Raw genomic sequence first — 15,194 nt, 5'->3', positions numbered from 1 at the left:
CCCCTAAGAAGACAACAGGAGCGAACTCCAGCTTGCCCCCTCCCAAAGGCCCTACGATGCCTCTGTGACACTTTTGCCTTCCTCCCAACTTGATAAACATCCCCAAATCAAGATCAGATGACCAGTTTCGTGTTTCCAACGGCTTTCTCATCCGAGGCCCCAACCCAGTTCTAGAAGTCCTGCCTCCCCGAGGCCAGTCTTTCGAAAAGCTTACCTCCCAATTTGTTGCCCTATTCTCTGGTTGATTTGGAAATGACTTGATCCAATCGCAAGATTTTCCCTGATACGGAATGAGGCAGACAACAACCCACCGATTTTCTAAGGCCATGCTTGATCTTTTGCTCCCCTTTCCCCTCCCATATGTTACATTTGCCTAGGTTTTAAACATCTGTTCCAAAAGAGGTAATACTTGCTTCTCATTCATTGCCTAGCAATGTGGACCAAAGTTCATATGACATATTGCAGAGTATGTTTAGTTGCAAATGCTATGTACAGGCTCTTTGAAATGTAGCATGTATGGCACCATGTGACACACGGTTGCCATGGCAATACACTTTTTGGCTGAACTACAGCATAAGCCCATGGAACATACATTGCTAATATGAGACTCTGCCCTGTGCTAATGCATAGGACACAGCCAATCTGGGATCTGGGACTCAAGGGGCTTTGCGTGCAGCCCTGGTGGCAGGTGCCCTCTGCCTGCGTGTGCAAAGAAGATGTGGCATCCTCCCTTTGCAGTCCTGTCTCCCAGGCACAGGGCATGCTGTGCATTCTGCCATGCATGGAGACAGCATTTGCTTAAATATCGGTTTGCTATATTTTGTATCAAAGGGGGCCCCAGCTGAAAACATTTTATTTTGTAAACTGAAGTGAAAAATCAGTTTATGGCAGATCTTTTTTTGAATAATGACATTCTTTTTCCCAATTCCAGAATTCAACAGTCATGAGCAGAGCTGAAAATTTTAAACAAGTTGAGTACCTCCTTATTCATGGAACAGCAGATGGTGAGTTTCAGTTAATTAGACTTTTTAGTATCACAGACAGGTTTGCAATTTCACTACTGACAAAACAAAAGCATGAGGGGCAAGACTGTTACATTTACTTCAATAAAACAGTGTTGCTTTCCACAACTCACTTGTCTTGGGCTAAATGGGATGCTAAGTCCTAGAACTTCAAATAGTCCCTTTCTTCTTGTGCCTTTCCCACCCTTCCCATCAGAAAAGGAGCGGCTATTAGTTACTTTGTGTTTCCTTTCTCTCCTTGCAGATAACGTTCACTTTCAGCAGTCAGCTCAGATCTCCAAAGCCCTGGTGGATGCTGGAGTGGATTTCCAAGCAATGGTATCACAAAACTTGGTGCCAAAGGGAGAACTTGCTGGTGGGGTCTTGGTTTCCCCTGTCCCGGCTCCTTCTCGTCAAACAGTGCCAGGAGACAGGGACAGAATTGAAAGGGGTTTTATTTGTCCAATGAGAAGTCAGAAGTGGTATCCTTAAGCCATAGGCAGAGTAGTGTTCAAAACGATTAGAGAACTGGGGGTTGAGAAGCACAATATTGCATATCTTGGGAGTGTCAAAACAGTGCTCTCCTACCCATGTGGTTCTTCAGTCTCTCCCTATTTGGATTCAAAAGTAATCACTTACTCAGTAAATGTGTGGCAGAGTAATTCTAAAGTGAAACCAGCATGATAATAGCTCAGCTCCAATATGAAAATCCATTTTTGTCTAGTATGTATTACTAGCCATTCTAACAACAGTGGGACATTAATAATTGTCATGCTTCAGTTTTTGCAATTGCAACGTTATCTTTTGTTGAACAACCGCAGGCAATAGACAATTAGGCTTGTTTTATAGAGTTGGAAATAGAGCTGTTGCTGTCTATAGAGTAAGCTGTTTCTAGGTATTAAGTCAGGTTCATTTTCAGATCAAGAAGAAAAAAGAAAAGATGTTTTGTGTGTGTGTGTGTAACATATATATAAATGTGTTTTTGTATATTTATACGTATACGCGTGTGTGTGGTCCACTAAATATTTTTGTATAAAATGCTTTCTTGCCATTATTAGGTAGAAAACCTGCTTTTCCTCACTCTCTTCTTTCTCTCTCTCTCGCTCTCTCTCTCACACACACACACACACGCGCACACACACACGCACACCTTTTTGCTCTGTGATCAGTTCAAATGGTGCCCACTGAATCAGAGTGGGGCAGTTAATACTAAAACAAAACAAAAAACAAAACCCACCCGTTTATATGTCTTTTGGGGTCAGATTCTTCTAAGAGGTCGAGGTTTCATTTTCTACGACTCAAAGAAAAGATGATACTTGAATTAGGCAATTTTTTATAAAAGTTTATTTATGTCTCCATAATATATGTTTGCCTGGTAGTGACCTCCCACTTGTTTAATGATAAATTTGATAAATTTTTGTCTCAGATCATCCACTCTTTCATAAATGTCAGACATCCAGATAGCAAATTCGAGTGAAAAATCGAAGTGTTTGCAAATAATACATTTGACTTTTGACCTTATGTTAAACATATATGTGAAACATTGGAATAGATTTTTCTAGTTCCTTGGTAACCTACATTAGGAAAAAGTGCTTTTGAAAAACTCATTTCTCTTCCTGCAGTGTAGGAGAAATCTGACACTTGATAACACTTAATTAAAACTAGTGTGCTTAATGGGATAAACATTCTCTTCTATGCATGATGTGGTTCTAAGTGTCCTTTGAATCAAATCTGAAAATATACGTGGACAGTTTTATTAGAAGATACACACACACACCCTTAAAACAATGTTTTAATTCTATGTATGCTTGTGAGAGCTTATTTGAATTATTTTTTTAAAAAGAAGACAACTGACTTCCTTCTTCTGACCTTTGTGTTTCTCTGCAGTGGTATACAGATGAAGACCACGGAATTGCTAGCAGCACAGCCCACCAGCATATATACACCCACATGAGTCACTTCATAAAACAATGCTTCTCTTTACCTTAGCGCCCTGGAACAGCATGCCTGACCTATTGAAAGCCATTTTTGTTCTGTCTGAAAACTGCACTCTTAAGATGATGATCTTTAAAAAAAAAAAAAGAATACACTCAAATCAAGAAATTCAAGGTTACCTTTGTTCCCAAAATTCATGTCTGTAACCTTAAGTTGGGACTTCTGTCTTCGCACCAGATTATTACCTTACTGAAGTTTGAATTATTCCGTCTGGTTTTGTTTATTATTTAAAATCATTTCCACATCCGTTGCTGAAACAACAAATATGAATTGTTTTTATGGGAGCTCTGCATAGGTTCCCTGGGAAGCATTTCATTCTTTTCTAACTGGACCAGTACAAATCTCATTCTCTTCTTTAAAGGGATGGCAAGATGTGGGTGGTGATGTCACCGAGGCAGGGGTAAGGAGGGAAGGGGTAGGGGAAAAAGCGAGGAGGCCTGGCTGGGAACCCACGGCCGAGCACAATGACCCGACCAGGCTCCTGTCAGCAACTCTTGGAGAAGAGCTGTTCACAGCCAGACTGGCACGGTTTTCTGAGAAAGACTATTCAGTCTCAGGAAATCATATATGCAAAAAGCACTGACTTCTGAGTAAAACCACAGCAGTTGAATAGACTCCAAAGAAATGAGAGGGAATCTGCCAACAATGCAAGGCCCCCAGGTGCCAACTCTGGCTATAGGTGCTACAAACACACAGCGAGGGGGAGGGGAAAGCACTGTAAATGTGCCTTAAAAACCACTGCTGTTTCCTAGTGAAAGAGGCAGTTTGGAACTGAGATGTGAACACATCAGCTTGCCCTGTTAAAAGATGAAAATATTTGTATCACAAATTCGAACTTGAAGGAGTCCTTGCATCAATTTTTCTTAGTTCATTTCTTTGAGCATCTTAATGAAAAGAATATTTTAACTTCCTTGGACTTGTTTTTAAAAATAAAAATAAACTACAAAGTTATGTATTGTTATTCCCATACTGTGGAATTTCTCCTGGTCATTTAATAAATGTTCCTTCATTTTTTCGGAGATAATGCGTTTTGTGTCTTGAATGAGACCTAAACCACATTGGCATATGGACACGCTTATCCAGAAAGGCTCTTGTTTATTTTGCTCGCTACCCCAGACTGCCTCGTAAACATGGAGAGAGTTCAGTTTTTGTTAAAAAAAAAAAAAAGATACATAAAATGTGTTAAATTAAGCAGTTCGTATGGGTTTTTATGTAATAACATACACAATTTGTTATCACACACATATATAGCTTTTGAAACACCCAAATAATTTTTATTTTTTATGTAATACATAATTTATAATTTTATTCCAGGAAACTGTGATGAAGTTCATGTTATAAGAACAAATAATATCAACAACATCATCTCAGTCTAAGTCAAGAAAAAAAATCAGTTACTCAAGTGTTTGACTATTTTTGGCTGGCATATCTATATTAACGGAAGCATAGATTTCAGATGCTGAATTTAGTCTAGCAAACAACAGAGGAAACATGATTTTTTTGTTCAATTGTTTGCAAAATGGCCTCATTTTTTAAAAATTGATTCTCTGTAACTCAAACTTAGCTTCCAGCCATTTACTGGAAAAAGTTATCTCAGAGTGAGCTCCAGCACAAAAATCTAAAAATAGAAGAAATGGAAAAAATCTATCAATTCAATATGAGACTGGTGAGTCATGCATAGGAATGGACAGAGCGTTGTGAAATTCAGCTTTGATTGTACTTTGCAAGCATGCCATTGAGTAGCTTCACCTTACATCCCAAACTCCACTCATCCATTGGAGCTATAAATCGACCTGCAAACCTGTAGGGCTCTTGTCATAATTCTATTCCTTAATAGAGTTCAGTCATCGTGAGTAACTGGACAATCTTTGCCGAGTTCTATATCCAGGAACAGTAGTCATAGATCATATGTACACATCCTGGACTGAGTTAATAGTCATAAGAGCAAATTAAATAGAAATTCTTCTTTTATTTTAGTTGGAACCAGATATTGTGCGATATCAGATGCTCTACAGATATTAAAACCATTTGGCAATATCAGATGTTACCAATATCAGACATTGCACAATACCAGCTATTTCACAGATATCAATAAGACGATTGTACAATAGTAGATAGTGCACAATATCCAATACTATACAGATATTAAGACCATTGTATAATAGCTGGTATTGTAAAACTATTGTACAATATCAAAACTATACAATTCATTGTTCCTTTGATTTCTAAACATGTTTTTCTGGAGTCCAGAGGTTAAAAAAAAAAAATCCTAGCACCTATTTTTCACGTAGTAAGGGTTACAAATGGTAACGATGTGATTGAAGTTAAAGTAGGTTTCATTCAACCCTCACAGGACAAGTTTTCTTCTCCAATAAGAATATGAAATTGGCTGATTGGAAAAGGAAGGGCAAGACGTTAACCTTGAGAGACACGTAATCTGAGGCTAAGCTGGAAACACACAGAAACGAATCCTAGCATGAAGATGGGCAGACATGCCCACCATTGACAGTCACAGCCTCAGCAGGCCCAGGGATGGGAAGATTCCCATCAGATACAACTTGTGGGAGAGCATGGCAAAGGGGGGATGGTGCAGAGACACACACGCCAACAGAGCGATGTTCACATCTCTTCTATGGATGCAGAGCTTCAGTTTTGCTCAAGATCTTCAGAACATCACTTTAAAAGTTATTTGTGAACATGTTTTTTGGAAATCTTGCTAAAAATGATTCCATACCTCCACATTTCCTTAAATAGAAGGCATAAAACACAATTCAGTGCATCCTTACTGACTCAAAGCCACCACCACAAAGATCAATGATCACATCAGGCTGTGTGTCATTTCGGGTATTTTCCTTCTTATTCCCATGTGGTCACTGAAGCTACCAGTTCTACTACATGGTATTTGCCGTTTGCTCTAAGATGATGTGAGAATCCCAGTTTATAAAACTACTAGATTTGTACAATCTGGTACTGAATCTAGAGGATTCAGTAAGTTCTAAATGAAAAACATACCAAAACACCAGGATGGCTTTTTTCATAAAGTCAGAGAACTTGTTCTGCCAGTTTTGAGACAATTCTTTCGGCAGTGTCCAAGAACTTTTTTTATGTATATCCTGAATGATCCAGCGTGTGCGTTCAGGATGGCTGAAGGATCCATGATCATGGATCATCTCATTCTCATGGATTGAGAATAATAAAGCATAACGTCACTGCCCACCAGAAAAATTCAGAGAATGATATTATTAATAAGAACAATTCCATGCTCAATAGAAACATCATCTTTCTGCATGTCACCTTTCTGTGACAATATTAACATTTAAACTTGAGAATTTGAATTAACAAAAGGAAAGTTCATTTCCTTACTGCTAAAGCAACAGGGGTATCATTTCCAGTGTTACAGACTTTAAATTTCAACCAACCCAATTAAGTTTTTTGTTGTTGTTGTTGTTGTTCATAATCTTTCATCTGAACAATCCACCCCAAGTTTGTCAGATCACTTAAAACACATATTTGGTGAAAAGAGTGACCCGTCAAATGACCAAAACCCTGATTATTTCAGGAAGTTTCTTCTATCCAGAGTCATGATACTTGTGACTTGTGAGCAAAGTATTTCCTTGGCTAAGTCTAGTTTCCAATCTTGATCACAGAAATATGAGTCACGGAGAAAATGTAACATCCTGGGAAGAAATATTATTCATCATAACCTGATTGTGGTTGTGTGACCCAGAATGAGGAGCCTGTTAAGAACGAAGCCAGTCATACATCACCTCCTGTGGGAGACTCTGTGCACTGCAGCCTAGATAAGGTCCACATGGGTCAGAATCTCACCATCATCACTCACAGTGAGAAACATTTTAAAGAACATTTACTCAGCCTCTTTGAGCCTCTGTTTCTTAACTTGAAAGAAGTACAAAAACACCTACTTCAAAGAGTTGTGCCATTTCTGTGAAGATTTGTGTATATATTCTGCCGGTATCATATCTGCCTTCCTCTCTCCCTTCTCCCCCTATTCACAGCTACTTAGCTTTTTATCCAGGTGTGATGACTCCATTGATGACTCCATAGCTTGCATGGGTCCCCACCTTAGGTGTCTGTGTCTACCTCCAGGTGTTGGGCACATGAAGTTCTCAAGAAGCATTTGCTTTTGTTTCCATTCTAACATGCAAGTGAGAATTCTTTTTGGATCTTTCATCATTCTTAATAAACTGAAAAGCGGCATCTTGTGACATATTTTACTTAGGGTTCTATCCACAGACTTTCTCAGCTGGATAAATAGCCAAGCACAGACCTAGGCTCTGAAGAGTTACAAAGAAGGGATAAAACACTATTCCTATCTTTAAGAAGCTTATAAACAAATAGGAGAAATAAGTCACATGGCAGAAATCTGTAATCTGTAACTACACACACCTGAAGGCAAGAGTACCTAGACATAAAGCTAAGTCTATGGTAAGAATGAGGAGATGAGTAAAGTGAAAATGTGGGTGACGGCAGGTGCTTTCTAGATTCCTAAGTGCTGCCATTGGCTGAATTTGGTCCTACGTTTAGATTTCTTTAATAGTCTCAGGATTACTGTTGATACCATGCTTTTCAGAACATTTTTTTTTTCAAATACAACTCAAAACATACTATCTATCTACCTGTCTTGTTCTACATGAAATTATTTATAATAAAGCTATTTGTGTCTGGAGTTATTTAAGTACCTAAGGAGCATGTTCAAGCCTATTTGGTTTCAGAAACAATAAAAGTTTATAGACCATTCACAGAGAATTTGGTTTAAGCCTCAGAGTCATCTTGTTTAGGATCTCTAAGGAAATGATTCCACTTTTTTGCCACTATATTCTCCACTGTGCTGCTAGACTAATCTTTCCAAAAATTCATGTCTCTCCGCTCCTCAAAACTTTTAAGGCAGGAAGTTCAAATACCCTAATATAGACTTCAACATCATTTTTAATATGATTGACTTGTATTTCTACCTTTTCTTACAGGTCTTCAGAGCTCTCCTTTTTTTTTTTTTTTTTTTTTTTATTTATTAACCCGACAGACAGAGATTACAAGTAGGCAGAGAGGCAGGCAGACAGAGAGGAGGAAGCAGGCTCCCTGCTGAGCAGAGAGCCCAATGTGGGGCTCGATCCCATGACTCTGAGATCATGACCTGAGCCAAAGGCAGAGGTTTTAACCCACTGAGCCACCCAGGCACCTCCAGAGCTCTCCTAACAGTACAACACAATGGGCTGTTCGCTTGGTTCCAAACATGCCATACCTCCATTATGTCAGGCTCCAGTTACACCATATCTCTTTACTTTTTAATTTCATTTTTATTTCAATATGGGCATGTGTTTGAGAATCTTTGCAGCTCTTGGAGTAGGCTTCCTTCCCCACTTCCATTTTAATTCATATGCTACCTCTTATATAACATTTTTCTCAAACTCCACCCTACTCAAAAATCCATCTTTGGGTTATTCACTGCTTTTCTTATACAGCCAACCCAGTACACATCCCATTGTGTTGTGGCTATGTGTCTACTGTGCTCTTAGGAGCAAGGACTGCAGTTCTATTTTCAGTGTTCCAGCTCAAAAGGTAATGGCCCTACACCAACAGAAGCTGAAGCGGAGTGACGGTTCTATCAGTGATTTGCAGCTTTCTGTGGAAAACATCCCAGGAGATCTAGAAAATAAAGCATTACCAGTAACCCTTGAATATCAGGCTTCTTCAAGGGGATGATGGCAAGTACCCTTTCCAAATAGATAGTTAGAGAACCACTATATCCAAATTACTCTCGTCAAATCTGCAAGTGCTTGTAAATCTTATTTCATTTCAATGAATGAATGTACAAGATACTTATTAGAACATTTGGGTATCAATCTTGAAATAATCATAAAATGGTCAAGTGACCAGGAGTGAACAGCTAAAGTTAAACAGGAATGGAGGTCCAGACAGGAAAAAGGAAGGAAGGAAGGAGCCACACTTTTAAGAGCCAAGAAAAATCCTAACAGATCTAGGGATAGCGTTGAAAGACAAGTTGCTTGTGAATTGTCAGTGGCAAGTTTCTATTAAGCTGTGGATTTTAAAAATACCAAGGAGATATTCAGATTAAATTTAGGAAGAAACTTCCCAATATCAAAGGCTGTTAAATGGTAGGAATTATAAAGCAAACACATGGGGCAAAAGAAAAAATTCTAACCTGTACATTAGAGTTCTGAATGTAATTACCTCCATAACGTACTGCTAGATGTCTACAAAAGAATATTTATGGGTCCCATGTGACCCAGAATAACAAAGATGGAGCAGAGAAATTTTAGGAAATGCTTTTCCCATGGTGGGTGATGGGGTTAGGGCGGAAAAACAGAAGTCTAAGGAGTTCTACTTACAGGAAATCCTACTAATGACCTTGGAAGATTTTGCTAGTCTTGGGAGCAATGCCATTTGTACCCAAGTCGCTAATTTCCTGAGAAAATGAAGAGATATATCCTACTATACCTCTCATAATATTCTTTTCATAAACTTCAAATTGTCTGAGTACTCTTGAAACATTACATCACCAAATTTTCTTAACAGGGGTGTTTAAATTTAAATATTATGTTCAGTTAAAATGTTCTACATTGATTTACTGATTAACACTAAAGAGAAGAAAGACAAGACACTTTGCAGCACAATTTAAAATGTGCAAGGAAATTAATTAGGATAAATATTTATTTCCACATAACATTTCTTAGTTGTGAAAAACACAATATCCTAGTCACATTTACACATTACTTGAACTTTGCAATAAATTACATTCAAGATATTCAGTAATTTTGACCAGGAATCTGAAATTAGGAGGAAATATATAACACTACATTTTTTTCTTATATTTTATATGATTTCAAAATATTAGGATTAACATAGAGATAGCATTAAAATTCACACAAGAACAAAATGACTATAAAAATACTCAGAAATACAGAATTTCATTGGGTATGATTGCTTATTCAAATAAGTGATCATGTGAAGGTTTTAATTCACTATGATCATTTGTAACAGAACAGTTATTAATATATTAAAACACTAGGAGGCTGCTTTGGGGACTGACTGGCTGTACAGCTAGTCTAAATCATACAACAATGGGGCTGTCTACAATATGGTATCTGTATTATAAAACACACAAAGGCAACACACTTGGAATGGAAAGCTTCTGTATTTTTCCTTGGCATTTATAAACACAAACTATATTAGCTGCAAATTATTTTTATAGTTTTTAGGTTTACATTCCATGACAGAAATGGCTCCTTAAAAGATTGTCAGGGGAGTTTTCAGAAATATCAAAATGTGAGTCTAATGGAGGCTTTGTTGGGGTTTTTTATTTCCCTCATAAGCTTGATCACAAGAGAATCTTTTTTTCACTTTTCATGTGCACTTACACACAAAATATGTACTTAATAGTTTGGAGAAGCCATGGGGCTCTGAATCATTGTAAAATTGGACACTGCAGATCATAAGATTGATGATCACCGGTCATACTTAGGAAATGAGAGCACTACAAGATTCCATCTTTATTAACTTCACATTATCTAAAATGAAATGAAATACCATATTTTTAGTAATGCTCAAAAATTCTTAACTTTCCTTCCTCTTGTGCAAGCTTAGTAAAAATGGATGTTTTCATATGGACTGAAATATCTACAGAATCTTCTCGAACAGAATCTGAAATATTCATTGAAAAGACTATTTTTCTACAACATGCATTCAATTAAAAAGTGGAAAAGAGCTTTGCAGAAGAGAAAAATATAGTTGGAGACCTGTCAGCCTAACGTTAGAACATGATTCAGAAGCAGCATTAAGCAGTACTGGACCTTGAGCAGCAGAAAAACTACACAGAAGTGAATTTCATATACAAGGACTCACCATGTAGCCTTCCACAGCTGTGTATAGAATAAGTTTATTTGGGAAACATTTGTTTTAAACGGGAGAGAAATTTAATGGGATATTTCTGATAAAGGTTTATAATGAAAATCTCACAAAATTTACAAAGTTTTCCTGAAGCATTTCCTACGAGCCTAGTGTTTGGTGGTATAAATCACAACTTGAATTGTTAAGCAGACACTACCTGACTCTGCGTTAGTTTCTGATTCTTTTCAACAAGTTGTGAACAGGTTTCTATATATTTTTTTCAAATGACTTTAAGTTTTAGTTACATATAAACTCTTAAGTATTAAATGTATCATAGTAAATCAAGGATATGCATAAATACAATTATTAAAAAATGTTTCCAAACTAACTTTTTGATTTGGGTCTTTTGAAGGAAGTCACTAATGCTAAGCTATAAAAAATAAAAAGGAGTAAGACTACCTTTCAAAATTCTTCTGAATGAAATTATCAGGTAGCTTCAGGTCACTAAAGTAGGAAAATACAAACTAGGTAAATGTGACATCTCTTTAAGAAAGCTATTGCTCTCATAAAACTAACCATGAGAATCCAGTGTTGACAAATGTCTAACATACAGCAAGGAACACAGAGATTCTTGCATTAGCTAGTGTATATGCTCACGAGGGTGTCTCACTGTTCAGAAGTTTAAACACAGAAATGAAACAAGTATTGCACTACTTACAGTATGAAGGCGGATTTGGGATGAGAGACAGAATTTACAATACATGATCAAAGCAGTTTTATTAATAATTGTGGCACTCTTCTCATATATATGTAAAAAATAAATTGAAGATCAAGTCATAGACAAGTCTCCCTGTCAACACCTTTCCCTGAGTCAGCTTTCTTCTCTTTTCGGCTTTCAATGCTACAGGGGGGGAGAAAAGGAGACATTTATTACTGAAATCCTGCACAGCTACTGTGAGATCTGCTTGCTCACACACAAACCCATCAACCCCAAAGCACCACACCGGCCTTTAGCATTGCACTTTCATGCTGCGAAGCGTGGATAGATAGCAACAATTAAAATCCTCTGCACTCCGTGAGGTAGAAACCAAGAACTGCAGGAAGGGGGAAATTCAAAACAAAACAAAACAAAAAACCAGGAACTAAGAAACAAAAACCAGACATTTTAAAACAGTTCCAGAAGCATGCAGGATCGATGCCATCGTCCTCATTTGGCCAGAAGAATTAGTGATGGTGGCTGAAAATGCCAGTGCGGGCCCCGTCTTAAGAAAGCACTGACCACGAGAACACCAATGAGATGCTGTGGGACGAAGCTCAGGGCTCGCTGCGAGGATGCTGGGTCCTGATCTCTGGTGAACTCTGTGTTGTGGTCAGCAGGACAGACATATCTCCGCTGCTCTAGAGGACGTGCCCGTCCCCACACCCCGCCCTCCAAACACCTGCGCAGACCAACCCTCATCCTGGCCTCCCTCTTCACCTCACTCCCTCCAGAATCCACTCGTTCCCAAGTGACTTCCGTTTTGTCTGTTCTCCAATGAACCTACGGGATGGGCAAGCCGGTACTAAGACTCTACCATCTTTCTATGCTTTTTTTCAATAGCTGTGCAATGAGCACTCTTCTTACTCTCGTGCTAACACTTGGCGTGGAGAAGTCTAATAACATGCTCACAAGCGAGAAGCTCCCAGCAAGAAATACACGCTTCCCGAGGGGCAGACGCGCTCACTCCCCAACGACTCCCGGCACTGCGGCCTCCTGTGTCCCTCCCTGCCACCTAGGGCCCTGAGCCAGAGGAGCCCACCCGTTTTTACCGCTAACTCTGTCCCTAAATATAAATTTATGAAATAGTTGGTGGTGGGGAAACCCTCGGTTTTGTAACTCTTCTCAAAGTAATCAAGTGACAGTTAAAACCTTTTTTTTTTTTTTTTTTTCCCACGCGGCCTCCTGCACAGCTTTCTTAGTGGTCAATAACTTAGACACATTCTACGAGTGTGTTTTTAAAATTGTTTTTCCTCCAATTCAAGCTAGAAACAGCCCTTCTCGGTTGTCACCGCCACCCGGCACCATCAGGTAAGACGTGCCCGAGCTTCTGCCATCTGTGGCACGCCGCCAGCGCTGAGAGCTGGTGTGAGCGAGTGTCTATGGCACCCGCGTGTACGCCTGCCACACTTCTCAGCACACACTACTTACAGGTCAGAGCAAAGCAACTTTTCTCCCTTTTCTTTTCTCCTTCCACGAGAAGAGATGACAGTGTGCACATGATGTGTTGAGAGCCTTAACTCTGTATTTTTAACTCCCCTATCTGCATGACTCACTTTCTTCTACTTTAAGTGCCTTTCATATGACAAGTGTCTGCTACCCTACTTTCCAAATTAACTTTCCCTTGGGCTTTACCTGGCTCCCACACAAAGCCAGCGAGAAAGGGCAGCATGGGGGGCAGCTGAGGAAGCCCGAAATGGAAACTGGAAGGTTCTGTTCGGGTCCCAGAAGCCAAGGAAGAGCTGTGGGACCTTGGACTGGTTATTTAATCTCTCTGGGACTTGGTTTCCTCATCTGTAAATTAGTTTGGGACTATGCGGTCCCTAAATTCTCTTACAGCTCAAATGCCAGAATTCTGAGGCTGGTGTTCTCAATCATAATGAAAATAGAATAAAAGATTGGGCGCCTAGGTGGCTCAGTGGGTTGAGCCGCTGCCTTCGGCTCAGGTCATGATCTCAGGGTCCTGGGATCGAGTCCCGCATCGGGCTCTCTGCTCTGCAGGGAGCCTGCTTCCTCCTCTCTCTCTCTCTGCCTGCCTCTCTGCCTACTTGTGATCTCTCTCTGTCAAATAAATAAATAAAATCTAAAAAAAAAAAAAAAAAAGAAAATAGAATAAAAGATCATCTCTGTAGGAGACTGTAGAGATGGAGATATACAGGACTCTCCACACAGACACGGCTCCTGTGAGCACGATGTTCTGCTCCAACACTTTTTTAGAAACCAGCACATTCCCAATGGCACTATTAGTCACCGAGCAGTGAGAAAAGATTCAGAATGTTGACTTAATTCACAGGTTTGCTTTGTCCCGATGTCCTGCTTTGGTCATGCTGGTTATTTGGTTATAAAACAATAATCAATGAAATGATCGGGGTGGGGGTTTTCCCCCCTCTTTAAAACCAGTGGTTTGGGTATCAGATTAGATTTCAACAAACTACGAAGCAGAAATTTTATAAGCAGGTCAAGATTTCCATGAAAAATATGATTGACTTGAACCTACCTTCTTACTGTATGCCTGTTCCTCTCTTTATTTCTAGTTATGTTCATTTTTCAGGATTCCAATCAATTCTAAATTTTCATTGTAACAAACAAACTATACTTCTTTTTATCAACTATGTGTCTTATCTATGATAGCTATGGCAATAGACATATATATAACATATCTATTACATACTAGCTCCTCTGCAAAACCTAGGGATAAAGGGTAAATGAGACAGTGCCCTGCCCTTCAAGGAGTTACAATTTAAAATATAAGGAAATAATATTTCAGGAGACAGCAGAACATGACCTGTTACCTTCATGTTGCCAAGCAATCCATGAAACTGTTATGTTTCAATCACACCAAAATAGTTGTTATGAACAACATTTACCAAGGAGTCACGAGAGGGCATCGGCCTAGGAAATCAGAGCAAAGAAGGAGAATCTGGGATATAAGAAGTGGGTAGCTGGAGGAGAGCAGAGAAGGTGGCCGCAGAGCCTAGCCTCAGCCACCACCAGGGCAAAAATCAAGGGCTGTTTTTCACAATGTTGCCGGCTACCTTCCCAAGAAATGTCAATCTTGGGTGTCAGTTTTATAAAACATAGCAATTCTATTCTCATGCAATGTGGTTTTTAATGAGACCTATTTCTGCCAATCCAATTCAATAAGCCACAGAGGAGCTTGTCACATGTATGCATTACACTGTTGAACAAGGATCAAATGAGACATCCTACAGATGTGGTCAAATTTGCAATTAGTTCTTAGATCCTTCTTTCGGTCAGACTGGATAAGACATTTTTAGCAGTGAGAAGTGAATGAAATGATGGAGAAAATACAACTGCTGTTCCAAACTCCACTAAGGAAAAATACCTAGGCTTCTCTGATGCTCTGACAGGCATGCAGGACCAATAGCAAGGGACAGGATGGATTACGGGGTGGGGGTCAGGGGCCAAAAACTGCCAGGAAGCCAGCTTAGGTCTCAAGAGATACAGACCCTGGTAACCTGGTCTTTAGGTTTTTGTTTTGTTTTTATTTCGTTTGCCAACAGATACTCTAGCAGGCAGAAAATTTTTAGAGTTCCTGGTCATCACATTTCAGT

At 39.1% G+C, this 15,194-nt stretch overlaps 2 protein-coding genes across 9 annotated transcripts in view; one reads left to right on the top strand and one right to left on the bottom strand.

Annotated features, from left to right (window-relative positions):
- Positions 1-4,015, top strand: part of DPP4 (dipeptidyl peptidase 4) — an 81,487-nt gene extending 77,472 nt beyond the window's left edge. For all 3 annotated transcript variants that reach the window (XM_044242208.1, XM_044242207.1, XM_044242209.1), the window contains 3 exons: positions 932-1,004; positions 1,267-1,340; positions 2,889-4,015. In XM_044242208.1, coding sequence (XP_044098143.1) covers positions 932-1,004; positions 1,267-1,340; positions 2,889-2,990 — 249 coding nt within the window. In that variant the 3' untranslated portion in view covers positions 2,991-4,015. The remainder of the gene's footprint in view (positions 1-931; positions 1,005-1,266; positions 1,341-2,888) is intronic.
- Positions 4,016-9,649: 5,634 nt separating this feature from the next.
- The window catches only part of SLC4A10 (solute carrier family 4 member 10), a 304,439-nt gene continuing 298,894 nt past the window's right edge, over positions 9,650-15,194 (bottom strand). For all 6 annotated transcript variants that reach the window (XM_044242202.1, XM_044242201.1, XM_044242203.1 and 3 more), the window contains one exon: positions 9,650-11,763. The gene's annotated coding sequence lies outside the window, so the exon portion shown is untranslated. The remainder of the gene's footprint in view (positions 11,764-15,194) is intronic.

This window comes from Neovison vison, chromosome 3 (assembly GCF_020171115.1).
Source record: "Neovison vison isolate M4711 chromosome 3, ASM_NN_V1, whole genome shotgun sequence".
In the NCBI taxonomy this organism is placed as follows: Eukaryota; Metazoa; Chordata; class Mammalia; order Carnivora; family Mustelidae; genus Neogale; species Neogale vison.
Note: the sequence above shows the minus strand (reverse complement) of the source record. Positions and strands in the feature narration are given on the sequence as shown.